We start from the raw sequence: 24,832 nt of genomic DNA, 5'->3' as shown, positions 1-24,832 counted from the left end.
CAAACATGTTAGGTCCAATTATCAGAATGTACCGGTGGGGAAACCATTGAAGTGCGCACAGTCAGCGCAATGGCAGCAAAATGACAAGGCTATGTTTGCGTGTGTGTGAGTGCACATGTATGTGGAGTGTGCTAACAAGCACTCTCTGTCACATTCACACATGATCCCATTGTAAAATTTTGGAATGCAAACAGGAGAAGCTTGAATCAACATGTAGATGAACAATCAATTGCAATGGCATTATATTATGAATGACTGCACCAAATTAAACACTGATATTAGAGAGGTCATCAGTGAAAGGATGGTACCTGAGATCAAAAGGTAGTGAATACTTCCAAGTCCAAGTGATTTGAAGGCATTTACCATTTTAGTGAGCATAATATATGTATGTTTACTTTGGCCTTGCAGTGGTGCATATGCTTTTATTAATATTTAATTTGATTCATGTAGTCATTTCCAGCTGTTCCTTTGGTCATGTTGACACATTAAGAGCAAAACTAATGCATTTTTTATATTTATTTATGGTTCAGAAACTTGTTATATAAAATGCTAGAAGCCAGTTGCAATCTAATCATGAGTTGATTCAATCAATCTCGCAATAAATATCCTTTTTCTGCAGGCAAATGAAGATTTTTGCCTAATTCTTAGTGCTGTTTTGTACATTCTACACATATTTGATTTTGTACTAGTAATATCTCATAGCACTCTATTTAGAAGATAGTGTTAATATGATTACTGGCAACACACACAAAATGCCAGAGGAACTCAGCGGGCCAGGCAGCACCTGCGGAAAAGAGCACAGTCGCCGTTTTGGGCCGAAACCCGAATTTAGCATTTTGTGTGTGTTGCTTGGATTTCCAGCATCTGCAGATTTTCTCTTGTTTGTGATTTAATATGATGCCAGATTGACAAATATAGGTTTTGTTTACATTTTGATCAAATGGTGAAAAAGCTATTGCTGATACGTCTGCCAGGTTACCAATCAGTACTGAATGTATGAAAGTGCAAAGCATGAAGATAACATTCTGTGCAAGTTCTGTTAGTTAAAAGGACCAGAGCAATGTTGCATTCAATGTTAATTAACTATATGATTATTTTTCAACATTGTTTAAATCACACTCATGTAAACCTAGTGAAAGATGGTGTGTTTTTACATGTGGCTCAATATAACTCCTGGCAATGAATGTTTCCAGCAGCAATATGAGTTTTTACACATTGAACATCTGCCATGGTGGAATTACTTATTACTTCCTGCAACTGAACTTTCAATGATGCCAGTGACTTTTTGGCAGAATTCTCATATATTTTGGCACTGATATTCCTTATTAAGACTTGGAAACTATATCAATGTGATGCTGTACAGCAACCTTTTAGTTTGCAATGCCATGAGAATCCATTTCTGGAAGAAAAAAATTCATACAGTATATCAAAAGTGGTTCTGCTTTGCACATTTAAGGAGCCAATTAATCTGATTAAAAGAGGTGACCTGATTCATGGAAAGCCAGCCAATATGGCATCTTACTTAGCTTCTGAAGCATAGAGGATGAGCAAATCCTGGGACAAAAGTTGTTTATTACTCCAGGGTATGTTCTCCCCACCCCCGCTAACTCTCTACTTCTGTGTTCTACCTCTCCTGTGGAAATCAGGTGTGCAGCATTGCCCTTAGACAACACTAATTTTCCTTCCAATCACTGTGGGGTGCGGAGGGGGTTTGTGGAGGCAAAATAAAGTCTCGCTATTAAGTATTTTGAGGACACAAAGTCCCACTGCCCTTGCTTGTTTTGTAATAGTGTATTATATTGGAGCAACAGTAGGATGTCATGGTTTCTGGGAATGCAGCACGTTGTGAACACATTTCTTTGTGAGAAAATGTCCAAGTAATTGCACCTTGTCTTCCCATGGGAACAATGAGGCTGCAAGGAAACATTTCTTTGTATCCTTGGTTGCAATCCTCAATGGTATTTTTAGATAAGTGAAAGCAAAGTTCTCCATATTCTATTTTTCAATGTTGGTAATCAATGGTATAAGAGAAATTCTGCTTCCAGCATAGAACAGATTCCAGCTAATAGAACCCAATGGGCCAAGAATAAACTAAGAACGGTAAAGCTGAAAGATAAGGAGAAACGAACAATAAATGGATGATTTCAAAGTTTGGAAGTAAAGTGTTGTACAAAGTGGAATAAACTTTACCAAAATAAAAAAAGAGCCTTGTATTTAGTGTAGGAAAGCAATTACATTTGTCAAAAATACTGAAATATTAATGAAACCTATTAAGGTTACAAAAGTTATGATTAGCATTTCTTCTGCATTTGTTCAGTAAGTGTAATGCAAAAAAATAATCTCAGTAAAGGGTACCTTGAAAGATTTCTTCCAGATTATCAAATATTCAAAGCAGTTGATATTTTTTTCACCACTTTTCCCAACCTAAAGGTTATTTTTCATTCAGAATCAGAGTATGCACAGAAAGAAAATATCATTGTGTCCTCCATTTAGATCATATACTTGCAATTCCTTCAGTGTGTTGTTATTTTATCCTCCTCATGCTACGTTTTCAAGATTAATTCTTTTGAAGTTGTTATCAATCTTGCAGTGTAAACATTTGAAAAACTGTTGTTGCATTTTCACCCATCTTTAATAATGTTTTCAGTAGACAATTCCTGAAAAGAATGGTTCCTCAGAAAGAGACAAAGTGACTGAATACAGCTATAGCGATTCATTTTCCTGTTTACTAAGAGTCTTGGAAGTAAATACACCAGTATGCTAAAAATAAGTCCATTCAATTTATTTTGTTTTTGAACAGTGGATTTGTAATATTTCTTCCTTCACTCCGTGCAGTCACTTACATGAAAATATCCTAAACATTACGGGCCCTTAATTTTGAGGTTGTGGGTTTAAGCTATATTTTTGAATCTGTATGTGTGGTCCAGACTGACAAGGAGTGTTGCAGTGTCAGTCTTATCTGCCCATTGAATGTTGTGCTAACATTGGTGAGGACCTACAAGTACCTGGGGGTGCACCTGGATGACAGACTTGAGTGGAGCACCAACACAGAGGCTGTGTATAAGAAGGGCCCGAGTTGCCTCTACTCTCTGAGAAGACTGAGGTCTTTTGGATTATGCAGGCTTCTCATTCGCATATTCTACCAGTCCACTGTCGCCAGTACAATCTTCTATGCAGTGGTTTGCTGGAGCAATGGCATATACACGGGTGATGCCAACAGGCTCAATAAACTGATTAGAAAGGCTGATTTAGTTATAGGAGTCAAACGGGATACACTTGAGGCTGTGGTAAAACAAAGGACCCTACGGAAAATCTTGGCAATTCTAGACAATGTTTCTCACCCTCTGCATGCCACCTTGGCTGAACAGAGGAGCAATTTTAGTGATAGACTAGGAAAGCTGCTCTGCTCCGAAAAGCGCTCTATGAGGTCATTCTTACCCTCAGCCATTAGGCTCTATAATGAGTCAACCTATAGCTGGGGAAGTGATGACACCTCTCCTGTTAAACTGTTTGTGGTAAATTATTTTTTATTCTTTCTACTTCTCTTCTAATATTTGTATCTATGCACTTGTAATGCTACCGTGACACTGCAATTTCCCTTGAGATCAATAAAGTATCTATCTATCTATCTATCTATCTATCTACCTAAATTACAAGGCTATCTGCCTGTTTGAAGGCTCCACCCAATGTAAGCGCTCCAGGTATTAATCTGCTGGGAATTCTTTGGCTGACATGGCTAACACTGAACATTTAATATTCACTAAAAATAACTGTTAAGCCCTGTTTATGGGATATTATTGTGTATAGGTTGACAGCTGTGTTTCCATTCAGTAAAGATGTGACATGAAGAGCCTGAGGAACGATAAATGGCTCTGGGCCTGTTTTTGCTAGAGTTAAGAAAAATGACGGGGGATCTTACTGAAACCTTTTGAATCTTAAAAGGACCAGACAGAGTGCATGTGGAGAGGATAATTCCGATAGTGGGGAAGTCAAGGTCCAGCGGGCACAGTTTCAGAATAGAAGAATGTCCCTTAAGACCAGAGATGAGGAGGAATTTCTTTAGCCAGAGGTGGTGTATCTGTGGAATTCATTGCCACAGGTGGCTGTGGAGGCCAAGTCATTGGGTATATTTAAAGTAGAGGTTGATAGGTTTTTAAAAAGTAAGGGGTTCAAAGGTTATCGGGAGAGAGCAGGAGAATTGAGTTGAGAGAGATAATAAATCATCTATGATAGAATGGCAGAGCACAATCAATGGTCCAAATGGCTTAATTCTGTTCCTTTGCCTTATGGTCTTTTGAAAAGTATTTCACTGATTTTGGTAGAGTTCCACATCAAGCTTATTATTGCCATAAATACAAAGACAAGTATCCACTGGTGAAATGACAAGTTTATTTGTGTAAATGAAATCCACCTTCACAGTGAAAATACACTTCATGGTGTTGTGTGTAACAGCCACCACACTGGGGGGTAGACTGTGAACAGATCCAGCAGCTCAGGAATGGGCATCCATGAGGCACTGCAGACCATCCGCAGCAGCAGCAGGATCATACCCAACTTCAATTTGTAAGCTCATGGCCCAGTATATCCCCCCACTCTGTACCATCACCACATAACCAGAGCATCAACCCTGTATCATGAAGAGTTTTGGAGCGGCACTGAATATAACTCGAATGAAGAATCAACTTGGTGAAGCTGCAGGACACAACTACTTGCATGACAAGCAATGTAAGTAGTATGAAATAAATATTGTCCATTAATCCCAGAATCAGTTGATCAGATCTTAGCTTTGCAGTTCTGCCACATGCAGTTGTGAATGATGGTGGACAATTTAACAACTCACTGGAGGAACAGGCTCCATAAGTATCCACATTTTGAATGACAGGGTGAGCCTAGCACAACAGTGCAAAAGAGAAAGCTTGAAGGATCTACATGAGTCTTCAGCCTGAAGTGCCAAATGGATGAACCACTTTGGCCTCCAGTGGTATTCCCCTGTATGTTAGTTGCCAAACCTTTGGACAACCTGCTGCAATACAGCCTCAATATTGACATCTGCCCAACAATGTCGACATATGCCCAGGTTTGTCTTGTCCACAAAGCAGGACAAACACAACCCTACCAGTTACTGCCCCATTTGTCTACACTAAGTCATCAGTAAAGTGAAAGAAGAGATAATCGATAGTACTATTAAGCAGCACTTGCTTAACAACAAGCTGCTGTCAGAAGTTCAATTTGGTTCTGCCAAAGTCACTCAACTCATGACAGTCTTGGTCCAAGCACAGACAAAAGAGCTCAATTCCAGAGGTGAAATTCTTCCCTTAACATCATGGTGACTTTTTATTGATTTGCGGGAGTTCCTAAGAGTAATATCCTTGGTCCAGCCATCTTCAACTACTTGATCAATGACTTTCCTTCAAGTTGTAAGGACAGAAGTAGAGCTGTTCACTGATTGTGCAATGTTCAACACCATTTTGATATTGAATCAGTGCACAGCTAAACGCAGCAAAACGTGGACAATATCCAGATCTGCCTGAGAAGTGGCAGATTACATCTCTGCCACACTAGTGGCAGCCATTGACGATATTCAATAAGGCCATTCCCTGGTGTTCAATGCCATTGTCATCACTGAATCCCCCACTATCAATAGTGGGGGTTACCAATACCCATACCTCAAGGAGTGCAGCAGTTCAAGAAGGCAGCTCATTGCCACATTTTCAGGAGCAACTGGAGGTGGGCAATCAAATGCTGGCTCAGCTTGCAAAGCCTGCATCCCTCAAATGAATTTAAAAAAAATTAAATGAATAATGTCCCCAAGAGAATGTGAATGGATGGTATTTTCATTGTAAAAGATTGCTTGGATGTAGGCAATCAAATTCAGTCTGATCATACTTACAAACCAGAGCCCAACTAACTCACCAATAAATGAAAATAACAAGAAATCTGCAGATACTGGTAATCTGAAGCAGTAGGCAAATCAGGCAGCACTGTGGAAAAAAGAAGCAGTTACCATTTGAAACATGGAGTCTCAGAACTGAAACAATAGTTTTGTTTTTCTTTCTGCAGATGATGTTTGATCTGTTGAGTATCCGATGTACTCCGCCTAACCTAGTCAATGAGCGGGCTTTTACAGAGGCATCTGATCACCTGCCTGATTTTTCTCTACATTCTGCACTCTGATGAATTTTCATACACTGTTTGAATTCTGTCCCTTCTCTTTATATTCTTACACTGAATGTTCTTACACTGAATGTTCTTACACTGAATCAATTATAAAAGATGAAATCACGACACATCTGGATAGTAGTAACAGGATTGGTCCGAGTCAGCATGGATTTACGAAGGGGAAATCGTGCTTGACTAATCTTCTGGAATTTTTTGAGGATGTAACTGTGAAAATGGACAAGGGAAAGCCAGTGGATGTAGTATACCTGGACTTTCAGAAAGCCTTTGATTAAGTCCCACATAGGAGATTAGTGGGCAAAATTAGGGCAAACGGTATTGGGGGCAGAGTACTGACATGGATTGAAAATTGGCTGACTGACAGAAAACAAAGAGTAGCGATTAATGGGTCCCTTTCGGAATGGCAGGCGGTGACCAGTGGGGTACCGCAGGGTTCAGTGCTGGGACCGCAGCTGGTTACAATATATATTAATGATTTAGATGAGGGAATTAAAAGTAACATTAGCAAATTTGCCAGTGACACAAAGCTGGGAGGCAATGTGAAATATGAGAAGGATGTTATGAGAATGCAGGGTGACTTGGACAGGCTGGGTGAGTGGGCAGATGCAGTTTAATGTGGATAAATGTGAGGTTATCCACTTTGGTGGTAAGAACGGGAAGGCAGATTATTACCTAAATGGAGTCAAGTTAGGAAAAGGGGAAGCACAACGAGATCTAGGTGTTCTTGTACATCAGTCATTGAAAGCAAGCATGCAAGTACAGCAAGCAGTGAAAAAAGCTAATGGCATGCTGGCTTTCATAACAAGGGGAATTGAGTATAAGAGCAAAGAGGTCCTTCTGCAGCTGTACAGGGCCCTGGTGAGACCACACCTGGAGTACTGTGTGCAGTTTTGGTCTCCAAATTTGAGGAAGGACATTCTTGCTATTGATGGAGTGCAGCGTAGGTTCACAAGGTTAATTCCTGGGATGGCAGGACTGTCATATGCAGAAAGATTGGAGTGGCTGGGCTTGTATACCCTGGAATTTAGAAGGCTGAGAGGGGATCTTATTGAAACATATAAGATTATTAAGGGATTGGACACACTGCAGGCAGAAAGCATGCTCCCGCTGATGGGTGAGTCCAGAACCAGAGGCCACAGTTTAAGAATTAGGGATAGGCCATTTAGGACGGAGTTGAGGAAAAACTTTTTCACCCAGAGAGTGGTGGATATATGGAATGCTCTGCCCCAGAAGGCTGTGGAGGCCAAGTCTCTGGATGCTTTCTAAAAAGAGATGGATAGAGCTTTTAAAGATAGTGGAATCAAAGGTTATGGGGATAAGGCAGGAACTGGATACTGATAGTGGATGATCAGCCATGATCACAGTGAATGGTGGTGCTGGCTCGAAGGGCTGAATGGCCTACTCCTGCACCTATTGTCTATTGTCTATTGAATTGTGAAGAGACTAGTATCCTCCAAATAATAAATATGAGTAGATGCAGCGAAACAATGCTGATGCTAATCAATGTTATTCTGTTATGGATCACTCCATTCATCACTCATTTCCCATATTCCCTTGTTTTCGTCAATTGGATCTTATTCCTTCCAAGAAATATCAAAAAACCAGCCTCATGCCATTTGCCCTATTCCTTCAATTACTGGTCAACGTGAAACTGTAGATTGACGTTAAGATGCACTGCAGATTCCCTTTTCTATGTAGAAGAATCTCTCTCATCGCCAAGAAAGCGTTGCTGTGAGTGAAAATCCACTGTGTAAGAACACACAGACATGAATCTGATTGCTCTCACATTGAATTTCCAGTTCTCACCTTATTTTTCTCTTTCTATGACACTTTCATATTCTTCGAAATGCTTTTAATCTTCCCACATTAGAAATGAATAAATAAAAAAGTTCTCAAAAATAGACTTCAAAAATGTCTGACAATCATGCATGTACTTTTTGCCCATGACTAGTTTTCTCCTTCAATGCACACATCCTCAAGCTGAGAAGGTACAGTTGTCTCCCATGATAGTATCTAAAATAGGCAGATCATGGTCATAGGGCAGATGGAGTAAATTAACTTTTTGATTTGACCCCTTCCTGTGCTGTGGGACGCTTTAGTTTTCAGTTTACAGTACCATGCTCTATAGAGGAAAACACTTGTCCTAACACTGCTTGAATGTATTGCTGTTTCAAATGTGGCGTAATCCTACCGTTTAATTCCTCAAACGGTGCTGTTTAAAAGACATTAGCAAACATGATGCATTTAATGCAGATTAATTGCAGAGTCAAAGAACAAATTCAGGAGAATCTGATCAACAAATAAATGAAGATGACCACATTGAGATTAGTAGTTTTCAAAACAAGTGAATTGAACTCTACAAATTCCAACAAGGCAAGCTTTTTTTTTGTTGAATTTGTGCATTTCATGTGAGGTGATAGTAAAGCAACCCCTCCCCCTCAAACATTTAATTGCAATGGGATGGTTTCCATTTCAGTTATAGAAAAGAATAAATCTTGCATCAAACGGTTGCTGTATTTGAAGGTCATGGCTTTGATGCTTATATGATCATGCACCTGGCATGGTCACATGCCCTCTCTACCCCCAACCCAATGTCAAAGTCAATATAAGTGTCACATGCATGCACAAGTTCGTGTTTCACAGGTGCAATGAAAATTGCAGCAGCATCACAGGCACATGAGAAACATCGGCTTGAATTATACACATCTTTGACAAAAAATACAGTTAGAACAAAAAAATACCAAGTCCATTTTAGTGCAAAGTAATTAATAACGTGGTGGTAAACTGCAGCGATTAGGATTTTGCTGGTTGGTTCAAGAACTGAACAGTTGAAGGGAAGTAGCTGTTTTTCAACCAGGTGGTGCAGAACCTTTAAAATGGATGTTACCCTCGAGGCACTGCTGCCTGTAGCCACTAGCAATGGTAACCTGTGATATATTGGGCAGGGTCCATTACCCTCTGCAGCTTCTTACATTCATACACATTCAAATTGCAATACCAGACCATAATGCAACCTGTCAAGATATACTTTGAACAGTACATATGCAGAAATTTGTTGGCATTTAGTTAGAAACCATACCCCCTTCACCTCCTATGAAAGTAAAGACTCTGGCACACATCTATGTGCTAAGCCCAGGACAGATCATTCAATCTAAATGCCCAAGAATGTAAAGTTGCTGACTCTCTCCACCATTGACCCCTCCCCTTCCCTCACACCACTGTAGACTGGCACATATTCGTCCTCCTTCCCCTTTCTAGAGTCAACAATCAGCTCTTTAGTTTTGTTGACATTGAATGAGAGGTTGTGTTTGTGGCACCACTCAATCATGTGTTCTATCTCATTTTGGTAAGCTGACTTATCACCGCCTGTTATGTTCATCAACAGTAGCGTCATCACAAATTTGAAACTGGCATTGGAGCTGTGCCTAGTCATGCAATCACGCGTGTACAGAGGAGAGACTAAGCACACAGCCTTGAGGTGGAATTGTGCTGAAGATAAGTGAGGATGAGATGTTAGTACCAATCGTCACTGACTGAGGTCTGCCTATGAGGAAGTTAAAAATCCATTTGAAAGGGAGACACAGAGACCGGGGTCTTAAGGCTTGACAATGAGCTTGGGTGGGGTGGTTGTCTTGAATGTCAAGCTGTAGTCAATGAACAGCAGCCTGATGTACAAGTTCCTGTTGTCCAGATGCTCCATGGCAGAGGGAAGAGTCAGAGAAATCACATCTGTTGCTGACATGTTGTGGCAGGAAGTGAATTGGAGTGCTTCCGGGTCATCGATGAGGCAGAAATTGATTTGCTCCATTATCAACCTCTCAAAGCACCTCATTACCTTCCTTATGGCTGATGTAAGTGCCGGCAGGCAGTAGTCATTCAGACAGGTCATCATGCTCTTCTTGGGCGCGAGTACAATAGATGCCTCTTTAGAGTAAGTGGGGACCCCTGGCCACAGAAGTGAGAGGTTGAATAAGTACTTCAGCCAGTTGGACCACACAAATTTTGGTACTCAGCCTGGCATGCTGTCTTGACTGGATGACTTTCCTGGATTTACCCTTTTGAAGGAGGCCCAGACATCAGACGCAGAGACTGAAATTACAGAGTCATCTGGAAATGTAGGGGCATGTGTGGGTATGTCATGGTTCTCTCAAAGCTTTTCAGTTACTAATGATGTCTACTGAATTGCACAGAGTCTATGATCAGATCAACCTGTCAAACTCACCAAATCATGTGAAAGAAACTTGATTTTTCTGTTGACATAACCAAGAAGATTGATGATACAAATAGCTGTAAAAGATACTTGATAGAATGCCACGTAATGTCTTTGTCAGTGGTGCTGAAGCCTGAGACATAAAAATAAATGTGGCTATAGGATCATAAATTGACCAAGAGGGACAAAAAGTAGAGAACTGTGGCAAAGTGACAATTCTCAAAGCTGAAATAAGGTAGACTAACGTGTTGCCCAAGGCTGTAACCGTTGATTTCACTGGTGCATTTTAATGACTTGCACTTGGGTGCTCAGGGATAATTGAATGAGTGGTGAAGATTCTGCAGAGTGGTGATGGATTTACAGATGACATAAACAGGCTGGGGGAGGCCCATGGCAGATAAAAATTTATATAAAGAAGTGCGAAGTAGTGTGTTTTGATTAAATGTGAAAAGGTAAGAACAGTTAGGATAAAATGAAGGTTAAAACAGTAAGGATAAAATAGTAAAGATCAGATTTTAAATTGAAGAAAAATTGAGAGCTGGAAATATAATTAGGAAATGTTTGAAGGCTGGATTGAAGAAACAGTTAAGTACAAAAGCATCTTGAGCTATTAAGTAGAAAGCAGGGAAGTTATGATGAAACATAACTTTATAAAACACTGGCACTTTATAAAACTGGAGTATTGCTTCAAATTCTCTCCAATACTGGAAATGTCAGAGAGGAAGCAAAGGTCTGAAAAGAGGGTCAAATAGACTTCCGTACATTCCTGATGGTTTGAGGGACTTTTGATTTAATGTAAGGCTGTTAAAGTTGAGTTTGTTTTTCTTGGAGCCAAGGGGTAGATAATGTGTGAAACAGGATTATTTCCACTGGTGGCAAGCTTGAGAAATGGGCACAGTTATGAAATGACTGGTAGAAGAACCAGTGGTGACAAGGCAAACATTTTTGTTCCATGAAAGAAAAAATATTACAGTGTTACAGGGAAAAGTAGGTGAATGAGACCCACTGCATTTCTCTTGTAGAGAGCTGTCACCTACTCCAATGATTCTCAACTGTTGCCATTCTGTGATTGGATAGTTCTTAACTGGTCACCTTCTTGTCAATCAGTTTCCTCCTTAAGCAAACACTGTCATTGAGAACAGATCATATTCTGCTGGAGACCATGAAATACTTAAGCTGCAGTCAAATGAATATTGAGGGCATTAGCAAAATTGATTGAGAAGTATTGTTCATCTTTGTGGGTATTTAAAGCAAACCACATTAAAATTTGAAAGTGGGCAATAAGAGGTCAAATGGAAGCAATTCTGGCAAAGAGTGCGGAGGACAGATTTATGTAACAGATCATCCCAGTAGGTCATCAAAATATAAATAATCTTAAGAGGCAATTGGATGCAGTCATTGTGATGGAATGTGTTATGCTCAGAAGTGAAGTAAGCAAGGTAACAGGAGAAATAGATTCATGCAAGGTCATTCACCTTTTCCAAAGCATAATCAAATATATCCGAAAAGTTTCCAAGTACAGTTATGATTTGTTCTTTATTATGTTAACAAGTATTTTTGTTTTGTCCCAGCGTTTTCATTTAAATGATCCTGATAGAATTGGATCAAACAAAGTCCAGAATATTCCTGTAATGAACCAGGACAAACATAGATAGGTTAATGATTTTAGTATCTCACTGAAAATACTGCAGCAAATCTGAATGGAGATTCTTTAGTCTCATTTGGCGCCTTGTCCTACCTTAATATCAGATGCTGGCACTGACAGATTTATCATTGTGTTCATTAATTTGTTTGTCCTTTGGAGCGAAAATGTTACTGGTAGTAGGATAATTGCATTCAGTAGACCCTCAATAATTGAACTGAGAGTCTAATTTTCTGTTATTCTCTGCGGCAAAGAAAACAAGGTGAAGTTGTGCGCAGCAAATTGTAAAATTTTAGCCCAGCATTTATTTCTCTCACACTAGACACCTTTGCGTGTTACTACAGATTTATCAGGCACAGATTCAGTCATTGTCACCACCTTCTTCAGCAGCTCTTGGGGTCAAGGTGATTGCTTTCACTCTGGTTTTGTGGGTTTTGAAATGACTGATGCAGCCAGTATGGGAGAGTGTTCCACAGAAGGGGCAGGTGATGCCTAATGAAACGGGAGAACGGATAGTCAGTGGGGAGTAGGACTCCTTCCCCAACTAACATGGGAATTCAGCAGGCTCACAGTGCACAGACTCAAGGTTCCCAAAGCCATCCAGAAGTCTGCTCCGCTTGACTGATCATGGATCAGAATTTCTCAGGAATTAGAGGTTATGATGCACTTCTTAAAGGAGGCTTTGAGCACACCCTTGCATTTTTTCCTCAGTCTGCCATCTGATCTCTTCCCATCACAGATCTTTGAATGGGATGTCTGCATTTTAAGTTTGGTGAATTTAATTGATGTTTGCCACCCTGCTGTGTTTTCCTTTGTAAATTAGAGCTTACTGTTCGTAGGTAAATTTCTATACATGTATTTTATATTGCAGGCAATTGATTCATTAAAAATATTGTATCTTAATTTATTAATTTTAAATTACATTAACTATTACTGGCTCCCCATAATTTTTCACAAGAACATTTAATGTTGATTCATTTATCTTGTCCAAAGGTACGTTGTGAAGGTCATGGAAATTATTGATAGTATTCAATGTTAATATATCAGAATCACAAGGTGCCCTATTTATAGTATCCTGTATTCCTTTGTAGATTTCTCCAAAACTGAGATGCATCTGAAGTGTTTCAGAAAGCTTTTTTTTTTGCCACGTGATGAATGATACAGGGACAGAAACATTCATGTGTTTCTGCCTGATTGTGATACTTCTATCATATATATATTTTTGTAGCTCTGCCATGGTCTTCCTCTTTTTAACTTATCTGGAGGGTTTTTCAGCCAGAGAACTAAATTCTCTTTGTTTTTGCTTGGCAGGAATTACAGAATGGAATTGGAATCCAGAAGAGTGCTGTCGCTCGTTTGAATGTGACAGGAGAGGAGATTATTGGACAGTCATCAAAACCTGATGGTGACATCCTCAAGGAGAAACTAAGTGAGCTAAACAGACGTTGGCAGGAAATTTGCAGACAGGTGGATGAGAGAAAGAGAAGGTAATCTCATGGCTTTGGTCCTGTGCAGCCGCTCTCAATGTGCCATAACTAATCATTCCCTTATCCAAGATGCACTATTCATTTAAAGTACAAGATAGCCTGGCTTTGACGCTTAGCTAGATTTGAGGTTTATTTAAAAAAATCAATGGAAATGTCTTCACAGATTCACCCAGCCATCTGCTGCTATGGAAATAAGCTGGCAAATGTGTGCCTTTCATTCCTTTTTGCTGAATTCAAATGCATATCTTAATTATAGACTGGAGTAAGCTACTTGGTCCATAAGCCTGCCCTGCTATTCAATGTGATTTTGGCTGATCTGATTGTATTTTCAACTCTTCTTTCCCTCCAGCCTTTATAACCATTCACTCATTTGCTTATCTTGAATCTATTTCTCAGTGATTTAATATATTTTAAAACTCTGGTTCCACCACTCTGAAGATTAGTGTTCCAAAAACTCTGACCCTAAGTTCCAAAGTCTCCACAGGTGGAAGTTTGCTGTCCACACCCACCCTGTCAAGACCACTTAAGATAAGATATGTCTCAATGAGGTTTCTTTCCGGTTTGTCAAAATTCCCATGGAATCACCCAGCCCATCCAATCTTTGTTTCTAAGATAACACATTCATTCTTGGTTCTCCCTTACCTATCTTTGCTGGTCTCTTTCCAATGTATTTACATACTAACTGAGTTCTCCAGAACTGTTTTTAACCAATGCTCTATACAAATCAAAGTTTCAAAGGATTCCAAGTACATTTATTATCAAAGAATGTATAAATTATACAACCTTGAGATTTGTTTGCTTACAGACAGCAACAAAGCAATAAATCTGAAAGAACCCAATTTTAAAAAAACGACCAACACCTAATGTGCAGAGAAAGGGATAAAAAACACAATTATTCAAATAGAAGAAGTGAGCAACAGCATTCCGAACCAAAAATGAGTCCTTAAATCCAAACCCTGGAGCAGGCCCAAAGCCTCAGTGTCAGTCCATCATATTAGCAGACATTGAAGTACAGCAGCTGGGGCAGTCTTTGTAGCTTCAGCGCCATAGATTGAGGAGTGAACCTCACAGGAGAGCGAGCAATGTCCTTCCGGTCCATCTGAGCCAGCATGTAAATTGTCCAAAGAGTGTACTGCACCTTGCCCTAAGACCCAGGCCCTTGCATAGTAAAATGTTCCAGGCCTAGACCACGCCAACCAGCAATTTGTTTCAGGCCCAGATTTCGCTGCTCAGCCTGAAGCCGTTCTGATTTCTCCAACTCAGCTCGGCGCCCAGAGCATTCCAACCTCACACCTTGGGCCAGTTGTTTGGGCAACAGAACTCCTCTACCTCAACTTCCCATCTCTGAATGGCTCACTCCATTTACTTTGATTCTTCAATGTACCAGCTTGGTTCATCTCTCGAATTCACTTCACCTTCGCTCACCTCTTCATTGTTTGCAGTGAAAATTTACCAGAATTTACTTCAGAAAAGGTGTTTTTAGTGTTATTAAACTTCACTGTTCTAAAGTATATTCCTGGCAATATTCAATAGCATTCTGTTAGCTCTCCAAATTGTTTAGATACATGCATACTGGCCATTTATCAAAATGTCACAATCCCACTGTATTAGACCTTTCACTAGTTACCAATACTTTTTTATTTTACTTGCCAAATTTTCCATTTTCCCACATTATAATCCATTTGCCAAATCTTTGCCCACTCATTTAATTCAGCAATGTTCTGTTCTTTCCTCCTGAAGTCCACTTCACAACTTAATTTTTGATCAGTCTTTCTTTTGAACATATTTAGCAACTGTCACAAACATGAGAAAATCTGCAGCTGCTGGAAATCCAAAGCAACACACACAAAATGCTGAAGAAACTCAGAGGGACAGGCAGCACCTGTGGGAAATAATAAATAGTCGCCATTTCAGACCGAGACTCTTCTTCAGGACTGAGAGAGAAGGGGCGAGATGCCTGAATTAAAAAGTGGGGGAAGGGGAAGGAGGCTAGCTGGAAAGCGATAGGTGAAGCCAGCTGGGCAGGAAAGGTGAAGGACTAGAGAAGAGAGAATCTGATAGGAAAGAAGAGTAGATTATAGGGGAAAGAAAAGGAGAAGGGGACCTAGAGGGAAGTAATATCTGTTTTCCTTTATCATACCTCAACCACAGTCTCCAAGTTCAGACACCTGCTCCACAGTCTGGCTTGACCTAACTCTTATCCTTCACCCTTCCTCTGTTCATCAATCACCTCAGGCTCCTGTCACACCGTTCCTTCTCTCCTCTCCACTCTCAATCCTGATTCATGGTTTCAACTCAAAATGTCTCATACCCCTGTGCCTTCACAAAAACCACTCAACCCAGTGATCTCCTTCAGAAAATTGTTTATTGCATCTGCAGTCTCTTGTATCCTCAAACGGTCTATGCTCTTTTGACAAGAAAATTTTCTCATCCCAGGAATTAGCCTGGTAAATCTGCTTTGGGCTGCCTCCAATGCTACTATGTCCATTTTAAGTAAGGGGACGAAAACTTTACAGTTTTACCTGGCTGGTCTCACCAATATCCTGGCCAACTTAAACAATACCTCCCTATTCATAAACTCCAACCGCTTTCACAATAAAGGCCACCATGAACTCTAAAACAAATCAGTCAAGCATGACTTCCTTTTCGCAAAACTATGTTGACTTTGCTTGATTACCTTTAATTTCTTTTTAAGTGCCTTTGCTTATTTATAATAGTAGTTTCTAACTATTTCCCTCTCTCTCTGATATAAGCCTAATTTGCTTATATTTGTGGTTTTCTATCGTCCTCCCATCTTTGAACAAAGTATGGCATCTGATCAGGAGAACTAACAAGGATATTCCCAACAAGTATCCATTTCATGATCCAATAGCATTGCTTGCCACTGGAAGACAGCAAAGATATTTAGTACAATATGCAGATGCAGCACTTGAAGTGTTATATTTCAATGCACGGAGTATAAGAAATAAGGTGGATGACCTTGTTGCACTGTTTCACATTGTTAGGTGTGATATTGTGGCCATCACTGAATTGTGGCTGAAGAATGGTTATAGTTGGGAGCTGAACGTCCACAGTTACAGGTTGTGTCAGAGGGTCAGCAGTGGGGTGGCGTGACTCTGCTGGTAAAGAACGGCATCAAATCAGTGGAAAGATGTGACATAGGATTAGATGATATTGAATCCTTGTGGGTTGAGTTAAGAAACTGCAAGGGTAGACGGACCCTGATGGCAGTTATATGCTGGTCTCCCAACAGTAGCTGGGATGTGGACCACAGATTACAACAGGAAATAGAAAAGCTGTGTCAAAAGGGCAGTGTTATGATAGTCATGGGAGATTTCAACATGCAGGTTAATTGGGAAAATCAGGTTGGAAATGGATCCCAAGAGTTTGTTGAATGCCTACGCAATGGCTTGTTAGAGCAGTTTGTCGTTAAGCCTACCGGGGGATCAGCTATACTGGATTGGGTGTTATGTAATGAAGCAGAGTTGATAAGGGAGCTTAAGCTGAAAGAACCTTTTGGAGACAGTGATCACAATGTGACTGAGTTCAACTTGAAATTTGATAGGGAGGAAGTAAAGTCTGATGTAGCTGTATTTCAGTGGAGTAGAGGAAATTACAGTGGTATGAAATAAGAGTTGGCCAAAGTAAAATGGAAAGAGATTCTGGCAGGCATGACAGCAGAGCAGCAGTGGCGTGACTTTCTAGGAAAAATGAGGAAAGTGCAGGATACAGTAGATGTATTCCAAAAAGAAAGAAATACTCAAATGGCAAAATAGTACAACAGTGACTGACAAGGGGAGTCAAAACTAATGTAAAAGCAAAAGAGAGGGCATGCAAAAAAGCAAAATTTAGTGGGAGGAGAGAGGATTGGGAAGCTTTAAACCCTACGGACAACAAATAAAAGAATCATTAGAAGGGAAAAGATGAACTATGAAAGCAAACTAGCAAACAATATCAAAGTGGATAGTAATATCTTTATTCAAGTATGTAAAAACTAAAAGAGCGATGAGATTGTGTCAGATGTTGAAGGGTGTGAGGGAAGAGGAGTGAGTGTAGTTACTATTACAAGGGAAAAGGTGCTCAAAAAGCTGGAAGACCTAAGGGTACAAAAGTCACCTAGGTCAGATGAACTGCACCCCAGGGTTCTGAAAGATGTAGCAGTAGAGATAATGGAGGCATTAGTAATTATCTTTCAAAAATCATTGGACTCTGACATGGTGCCAGAGGACTGGAAAATTACAAATGTCACTCCATAAGAAAGGAGGAAGGCAGCAGAAAGGAAATTATAGACCAGTTTGCCTGGACTCACTGGATGGGAAGATGTTGGAGTCAGTTATTAAGCATAATGTTATGGAGTACTTAGTGACACAGGACAAGATAGGACAAACTCGGAATTGGTTTCCTTAAGGGAAAATCTTGCGTAGCAAACCTGTTGGAATTCTTTGAGGAGATATCGGGAGATGTAGGATAGATAAAGGGGATTTAGTGGATGTTATATATTTGGGCTTTCAGAAGGCCTTTGACAAGGTGCCACATATGAGGCTGCTTATCAAGTTAAGAGCTTTTAGCATTACAGGAAAGTTACTGGCATGGTTAGATCATTGGCTGTTTAGTTAGTGGCAGTGAGTGGGAATAAAAGGATCCTTTTCTAGTTGGCTGCCAGTGACTAGTGGTGTCCCGCAGGGATCGGTGTTGGGACGACTTTTTATGGTCTATATCAATGATTCAGATGATGGAATAGATGGCTTTATTGCCAAGTTTGCAGATAATACGAAGATTGGTGGAGGGGCAAGAGGGGCAAGTAGTGAAACACTTAGACAGATTAGGAGAATGGGCAAAAGAGTTGCAAATGAAATATAATGTTGGAAAATGCATGGTCATGCACTTAGGAGTAGCAATAAATGTGAGACTATTTTCTAAATGGGAGAAAATCCTAAAATCTGGGATGCAAAGGGTTTTGAGAGTCCTTGTGCAGAACACCCTAAGGGTTAACTTGCAGGTAGAGTTGGTGGTGAGGAAAGCAAATGCAATGTCAACAACACACATCAAAGTTGCTGGTGAACGCAGCAGGCCAGGCAGCATCTCTAGGAAGAGGTACAGTCGACGTTTCGGGTCTGCAATATCAGCATTTGTTTCAAGAGGTCCAGAATACAAGAGCAAGGATGTGATGCTGAGGCTTTATAAGGCACTGCTAAGGCCTCACCCTGAGTATTGTGAACAGTTCTAGGCTCCTCATCTTAGAAGAGATTGCTGGCATTGGAGAGGGTTCAGAGGAAGTTCACAAGAATGATTCTGGGAATGAAACATACAAGGAATGTTTCTGTGAAAAATGAAGGAAGAGCAAGACAGATAAATTCCAAAAAAGAAGAAATGTTTGAATGGAAGAAGGACACTACTGTGGTTGAAAAATGAAGACAGAACCAAAGTAAAGGCAGAGAGGGCATACAGGAAGCCAAAGTCAGTGGGAAGATAGAGTATTGGGAAGCTTATAAGAACTTGCAGAAAGAAACTAAGGTCATTAGGAAGGAGAAGATGAATTATAAATGGAAGCTGACGACTAATATCAAAGAAGATACTAAAAGCTGTTCTAAGTATATAAAGGGTAAAAGAGAGTCGAGGGTAGATATAGGACCAATAGAAAATGATGCTGGAGATATTATAATGAGAGAAGCAGAGTTGTCAGAGGAACTGAATGCATATTTTGCATCAGTCTTCACAGTGGAAGACATCTACAGTATATCAGACATTCAAGAGTGTCAGGGAAGTGAAGTATGTGCAGTGAAAATTATGACCTATTATGGTCTGAGAGTGGATAAATCTCCTGGACCTGGGTTCTGAAAGAAGTAGCTGGAGAGATTGTAGAGGGATTAACAATGATCTTTCAAGAATCAATAGATTCTGGCATTGCACCAGAAGATTGGAAAATTGCAAACGTTGCTCCACCATTTAAAAAGGGTGGGAGGCAGCAGAAATGAAGCTACAGACCTGTTAGCCTGACATCAGTGACAGCGAAGTTGTTGGAATCGATGGTTAGGGATGAGATTACGGAGTACCTGGAGGCACATGACAAGATAGGCCAAAGCCAGCATAGTTTCCTGAAAGGCAAATTCTGCCCAACAAACCTACTGCAATTCTTTGAGGAAATTACAAGCAGGGTAGACAAAGGAGATGTAGTAGATGTGGCGTACTTGGATTTTCAGAAGGCCTTTGACAAGGTGCTGCACATGAGGCTGCTTAGCAAGATAAGAGCCCATGGAATTACAGGGGAGTTACTAACATGGGTGGAGCATTGGCTGATTGGCAGAAAACAGAGAGTGTGAATAAAGGGATCCTATTCTGGCTGGCTGCCAGTTACCAGTGGAGTTCCACAGGGGTCGGTGTTGGGACTGCTGCTTTTTACGATGTATGACAGTGATTTGGGCTATGGGATTAATGGATTTGTGGCTAAATTTGTCGATGATACAAAGATAGGTGGAGGCGTGGGTAGTGTTCAGGGAACAGAGAGCCTGCAGAGAGTCTTAGATAGTTTAGGTGAATGGGTAAAGAAGTGGCAAATGAAATACAATGTTGGAATGTGTATGGTCATGCACTTTGGTGGAAGAAATAAACGGCAGATGATTATTTAGATGGGGAGGGAATTCAAAATGCAGAGATGCAAAGGGACTTGAGAGTCCTTGTGCAAGATATCCTAAAGGTTAACCTCCAGGTTGAGTTGGTGGTGAAGAAAGCAAATGCAATGTTGGCATTCATTTCTAGAGGTATAGAATACAAGAGCAGAGATGTGATGTTGAAGCTCTATAAGGCACTCCTGAGACCACACTTAGAGTATTGTGTGCAGTTTTGGGCTCCTTATTTTAGATAGGATATACTGACATTCACAATCAGAGAAGATTCACGAGAATGATTCCAGGAATGAAAGAGTTACCGTATGAGGAATGTCTGGCAGCTCTTGAAATGTATTCCCTGGAGTTCAGGAGAATAAGGGGACGTCCCATAGAAACATTCTGAATGTTAAAAGGCCAGAACAGATTAGATATGGCAAAGTTATTTCCCATGATTGGAGAGTCTAGGACAAGAGGGCACGACTTCAGGATTGAAGGACGTCCATTTAGAACAGAGATGCGGAAGAATTACTTCAGTCAGAGGGTGGTAAATCTGTAGAATTGGTTGCCGTGAGCAGTTGCGGAGGCCAAGTCATTGGGTGTATTTAAGGCAGAGATAGAGAGGTTCTTGATTAGCCAGGGCATCAAAGGGTATGGAGAAAAGTCAGGGGAGTGGGGATGACTGGAAGAATTGGATCAGCCCATGATTGAGTGGCGGAGCAGACTCGATGGGCAGAATGGCCTACTGCTGGTCCTATATCTTATGGTCTTATGACATCTCTGGGTCTCCTCGCTGGAATTTAGATGTATGAGGGGGCATCTAATTGAAACCTTTTGGCCGTTGAGAGGCTGAGACAGAGTAGATGTGGAAAGGATGTTTTCCATGGTGGGGGAAGACGAGGACAAGGGGGCACAGCCTCAGGATAGAGCGATGTCCATTTAAAACAGAGATGTGGAGAAATTTCTTTCAGCCAAAGGGTGGTGAATTTGTGGAGCTTATTACCAGACACAGCTCTGGAGGCCAGGTCATTTAGTGTATTTAAGGCAGAGCTTGATCATTTCTTGATTTGACATGACACCAAAGGTTACAGGGAGAAGGATGGGCAGTGGGGCTGAGGAAGGGAAAAAAGGATCAGCCTTGATTGAATGGCAGAACAGACTTGATGGGCTACATGATGTAACTCTGCTCCCGTGTCTTATGATCTTATATTTTGCAACACACACACACAATGCTGGAGGAACTCAGCAGGTCAGGTAGCATCTAAGGAAATGAATGGATATTTGACGTTTAGGACCGAGACCCTTTCCTGAGGACTTGTTGGAATAAAAAGGTTGGGAGATGGGAATGAGGCTAGCTGGAAGGTGATAGGTGAAGCCAGGTGGGTGGAAAAGGACAAGGGCTGGAGAAGAAAGGATCTCATAGGAGAGGAGAATGGAGCATGGCAGAAAGGGAAGGAGGAGACCCAGGGAGATGTAATAGGCAGATGAAGCCACGCCTCCTGGTCACCTGTCACTTTCTAGCTAGCTTCCTTTCCCTCACCCCACCTTTTTATTCTGGCATCTTCCCCCTTCCTTCTCCATCCTTAAGAAGAGTCTGGACCCAAAACGTTGACTATCTACTCATTTCCATAGATGTTGCCTGACCTGCTGTGTTCCTCCAGCATTTGTGTGTGTTGCTTTGGATTTCTAGCATCTGCAGACTTACTTGTGTTAAAGATATTTTGCTGCCCATCTGCGCACAAAGACACCAAATTTCTTTTTGTTCATTTCATTTTTTGTCATTTTACAATTTGATCCTTTTGATAAATATTGATATTTGAACAAAAATACCAGCAAGGAAATATATTTTTCAGAGCTTCATGTAGATGTAGATAATTTTGGTAATGTTTTGCACAGTGGTAGGAATAGAAGAAGCAGTTAATAATAATACTGTGGAGAACCTGATATCTCTTGAGGTGTCTAAAGTATCTTTTTGTTCAGGATGTAATTAAAATAATCATGTTTACAAGCATCAATAACTGGTGCTCTATACTCTATCTTTTTATTGTATTAACGTGCTGTCCAGTCTGAACTTCAATGTTGTGTTCCCAGATTATTAAAAATCCGTAAGATTGATTGTACGATTAGAACTAAAGCAGCAATGCACCATTTACCTTTGAAATTAATTTTTGCCTGTGTACAGTCACTAGATGTTACCCTGCATTTTAACTCAGCCTACTGGTACAGGAAGGTCAGATGGATTATAAAAATTGTTGTCAGTTTCGTCACTCCGGATCATGATCCCACCCTTCCCTACTGCATCCAGTGTGCAAGGATATAGGTTAGGGATGCAGCGCACTCCCAAAAGCCACCAGCTTTGTTTAATTACAGATTCTCCATCTTGAAGAGGCACAACACAAATTCACTTCCAGGGATTTGGGAGGTATGTGCTGCTAAATGCACCAGCAAAAAGACGGGGAAAATCAGGTCACTTTTAGGGTACTGTCAGTGGAAGATCCTCCTGTTGACCCACAGGGCTCCTTTCTTTGCCCAGCCATTCGCCTCCCACATTGCTTTCTAAGGTCAGTTTGTGCCCCCCTTCCCATTTCCTTCGCCACTAACTTTCCAGGTTAACCATGAGCCGTATGTCATTATTGCCAGCTTTGAGCAATAGGCAATGCAGAGGAAAATAAACGAGGCTTAGAACAAGATCTTCACATGAACCACGCTTGGACATTCCTGCAGGCCCAATGCTAACGTGCTCTTGTGTGCTTGGAATAAAAGTGAGGGTAGATGAGCCCTTCAGCTAGGGCTCGGTTGTGTAGTCGTTAGCGTAGCACTATTACAATACCAGCAGCCCAGGTTCAGTTCCGCCACTCTCTGTAAGGAGTTTATATGTTCTCCCCATAGCTGCTGTTGTACAAATATATATCAAATAAATGAAGGCACACACTCAGGAGGAGATGTTAACTTGTATAATCACTTTGCAGAGAGAGAACCAAATCAATGTGCATGCGTAAATTATCTGTCAATAATTAGTGCTAAGGGGAGTCATTGCGCTGCGCACGTTCCAAAGACATATGGGTAAGGATGTTAATTCGCCACATGGATGTAATTGGGCGCTGTGGGCTCACTGGGCCAGAAGGGCCTGATACCAAGCTATATCTCTAAATAAAAATAAAATTAAATAATAAAATAAAAGTCAGCCGCTGAGAACTCATAGCATTTCCAAGAAGGGCACTGAGGACTCTTTCAGCCATGTTGCAAATTTTTGGTTTGGTGCCTGGCATTGCAGTCCGCCAATGCAGTGGTGGGCAGGCACTGGACAGATAATCTTCTGGTGAAGTGGAGGTGGTTGGAGAGGGGCAAGGAAATCATAATGTCATTGGGTAAATTTGGAGAATTGATAACAAACTTGATTTGGTAGGAAAACATTTTCATCTGAGGCCCTCCACTGATCAGGGTCTGTCAAGAATACATGGACTGATATAGTTTGGCACTAGCGGTGTTGCAGGAGTTGCCAGTCAGTGTTGAACTTAATGTCGGACTGCCTTAGTGACTCCAGCTCCAGATTTTTCCTTTGGGTTTACTTCTGAAGCCATTCCCATGAGTGGGTATAGCCACAAGGCAGTGGAGGTTTGAAATCAGAGTTTTCCTTTTCCTAGATGAGTTGTCAACCATGGCTGATGAGTTCCATCTGCCCAAAGCAACTGGTTTTAAGGTGCCAATAACCTGCCTTTACCCCTTCTCCTGTCAGTAGAAATGGATCCACTGGGCTTAGTAACAAAGCCACCCTTGAAGGCTAAGAGCTGGACTTTGTTGTCAGAGGCTATTTGAGATGCACCAATTTGGGAGCATTCAGTAAGTAGTGGGAGCTTATCCCTACTTCCACTCTCGGCTGTGACAGCCTTATAGAACCTGTTTTCCATCAGGGTCAGTATATACAGCTGGACTGGAGTTGAGGAGCTTCAGAAATATGGGTTTTTAATTAAGTGAATTGCCATATAGTGCTGGTATTGAGGAGGTCTAAAGGTGAGGTGGGACCCAAGGATGAAAGAAATTAATGTCTTAACTAGCAGTTGTCCCATTTTGGTCCTGTGTGATAAAAACCATTCTGTTCCAAAAGTGCAAAGTGCAGGGCTTCCCAGGAAATATTGGCTCACATGGAGTGTTGCACGTGGAATGGAATGAAGTCATCTTTTGAACTCAGATTACAGGGGTGACTCAGTTCAGGAAAACTGAGTCAATTTCCAGTGTGAAATGATACTTTTCATTTCTCATCCTGGAGAATAGTCAATTTTAAGTTTTGTTTTATTGGGGGAAGAAAAACAAACAGCATTATGCAATTGAGTGCCTCTGCTTCTGTGACATGAATATATTCTTCAGGGTATAATTCTTTATCAGTGGAGTTCTGTTAAGGAAACAAAGCTGTTCAGCTTCAACCTCAACAAAAGATAGGCAGAAAAATATCTCAAGTAACATCGTCAAGTGAATGTAATCTTTGGTTTTGGTGTTGCTAAGGAAGGTTCAAGACCGAGTGTTTGACATGTGTTCAAGTCTTAATACACCATTTGTACAAGATTACTCCATGCTTCTGCTGTGATGGACTAAAACTCATAGATGCTGTAACTGTAATATAAAAGTCTATTCATACAACAAAACTTCAGGAGAGAAAGAGAATCTCAAGCAAGTCTTATTCTCCCAATATGATGCTTTATACTTCAAAAACACAAAG

The 24,832-nt window shown here is 40.8% G+C and overlaps 1 protein-coding gene across 12 annotated transcripts in view; it reads left to right on the top strand.

The window, feature by feature from the left end:
• Positions 1-24,832, top strand: part of dmd (dystrophin) — a 1,961,093-nt gene that overhangs the window by 1,373,595 nt on the left and 562,666 nt on the right. For all 12 annotated transcript variants that reach the window (XM_072260552.1, XM_072260560.1, XM_072260554.1 and 9 more), the window contains one exon: positions 13,341-13,516. In XM_072260552.1, the coding sequence (XP_072116653.1) occupies positions 13,341-13,516 (176 nt within the window). The remainder of the gene's footprint in view (positions 1-13,340; positions 13,517-24,832) is intronic.

Source organism: Mobula birostris, chromosome 6 (assembly GCF_030028105.1).
Source record: "Mobula birostris isolate sMobBir1 chromosome 6, sMobBir1.hap1, whole genome shotgun sequence".
NCBI lineage: Eukaryota > Metazoa > Chordata > Chondrichthyes > Myliobatiformes > Myliobatidae > Mobula > Mobula birostris.
This window is presented reverse-complemented; position numbering and strand designations above follow the sequence as displayed.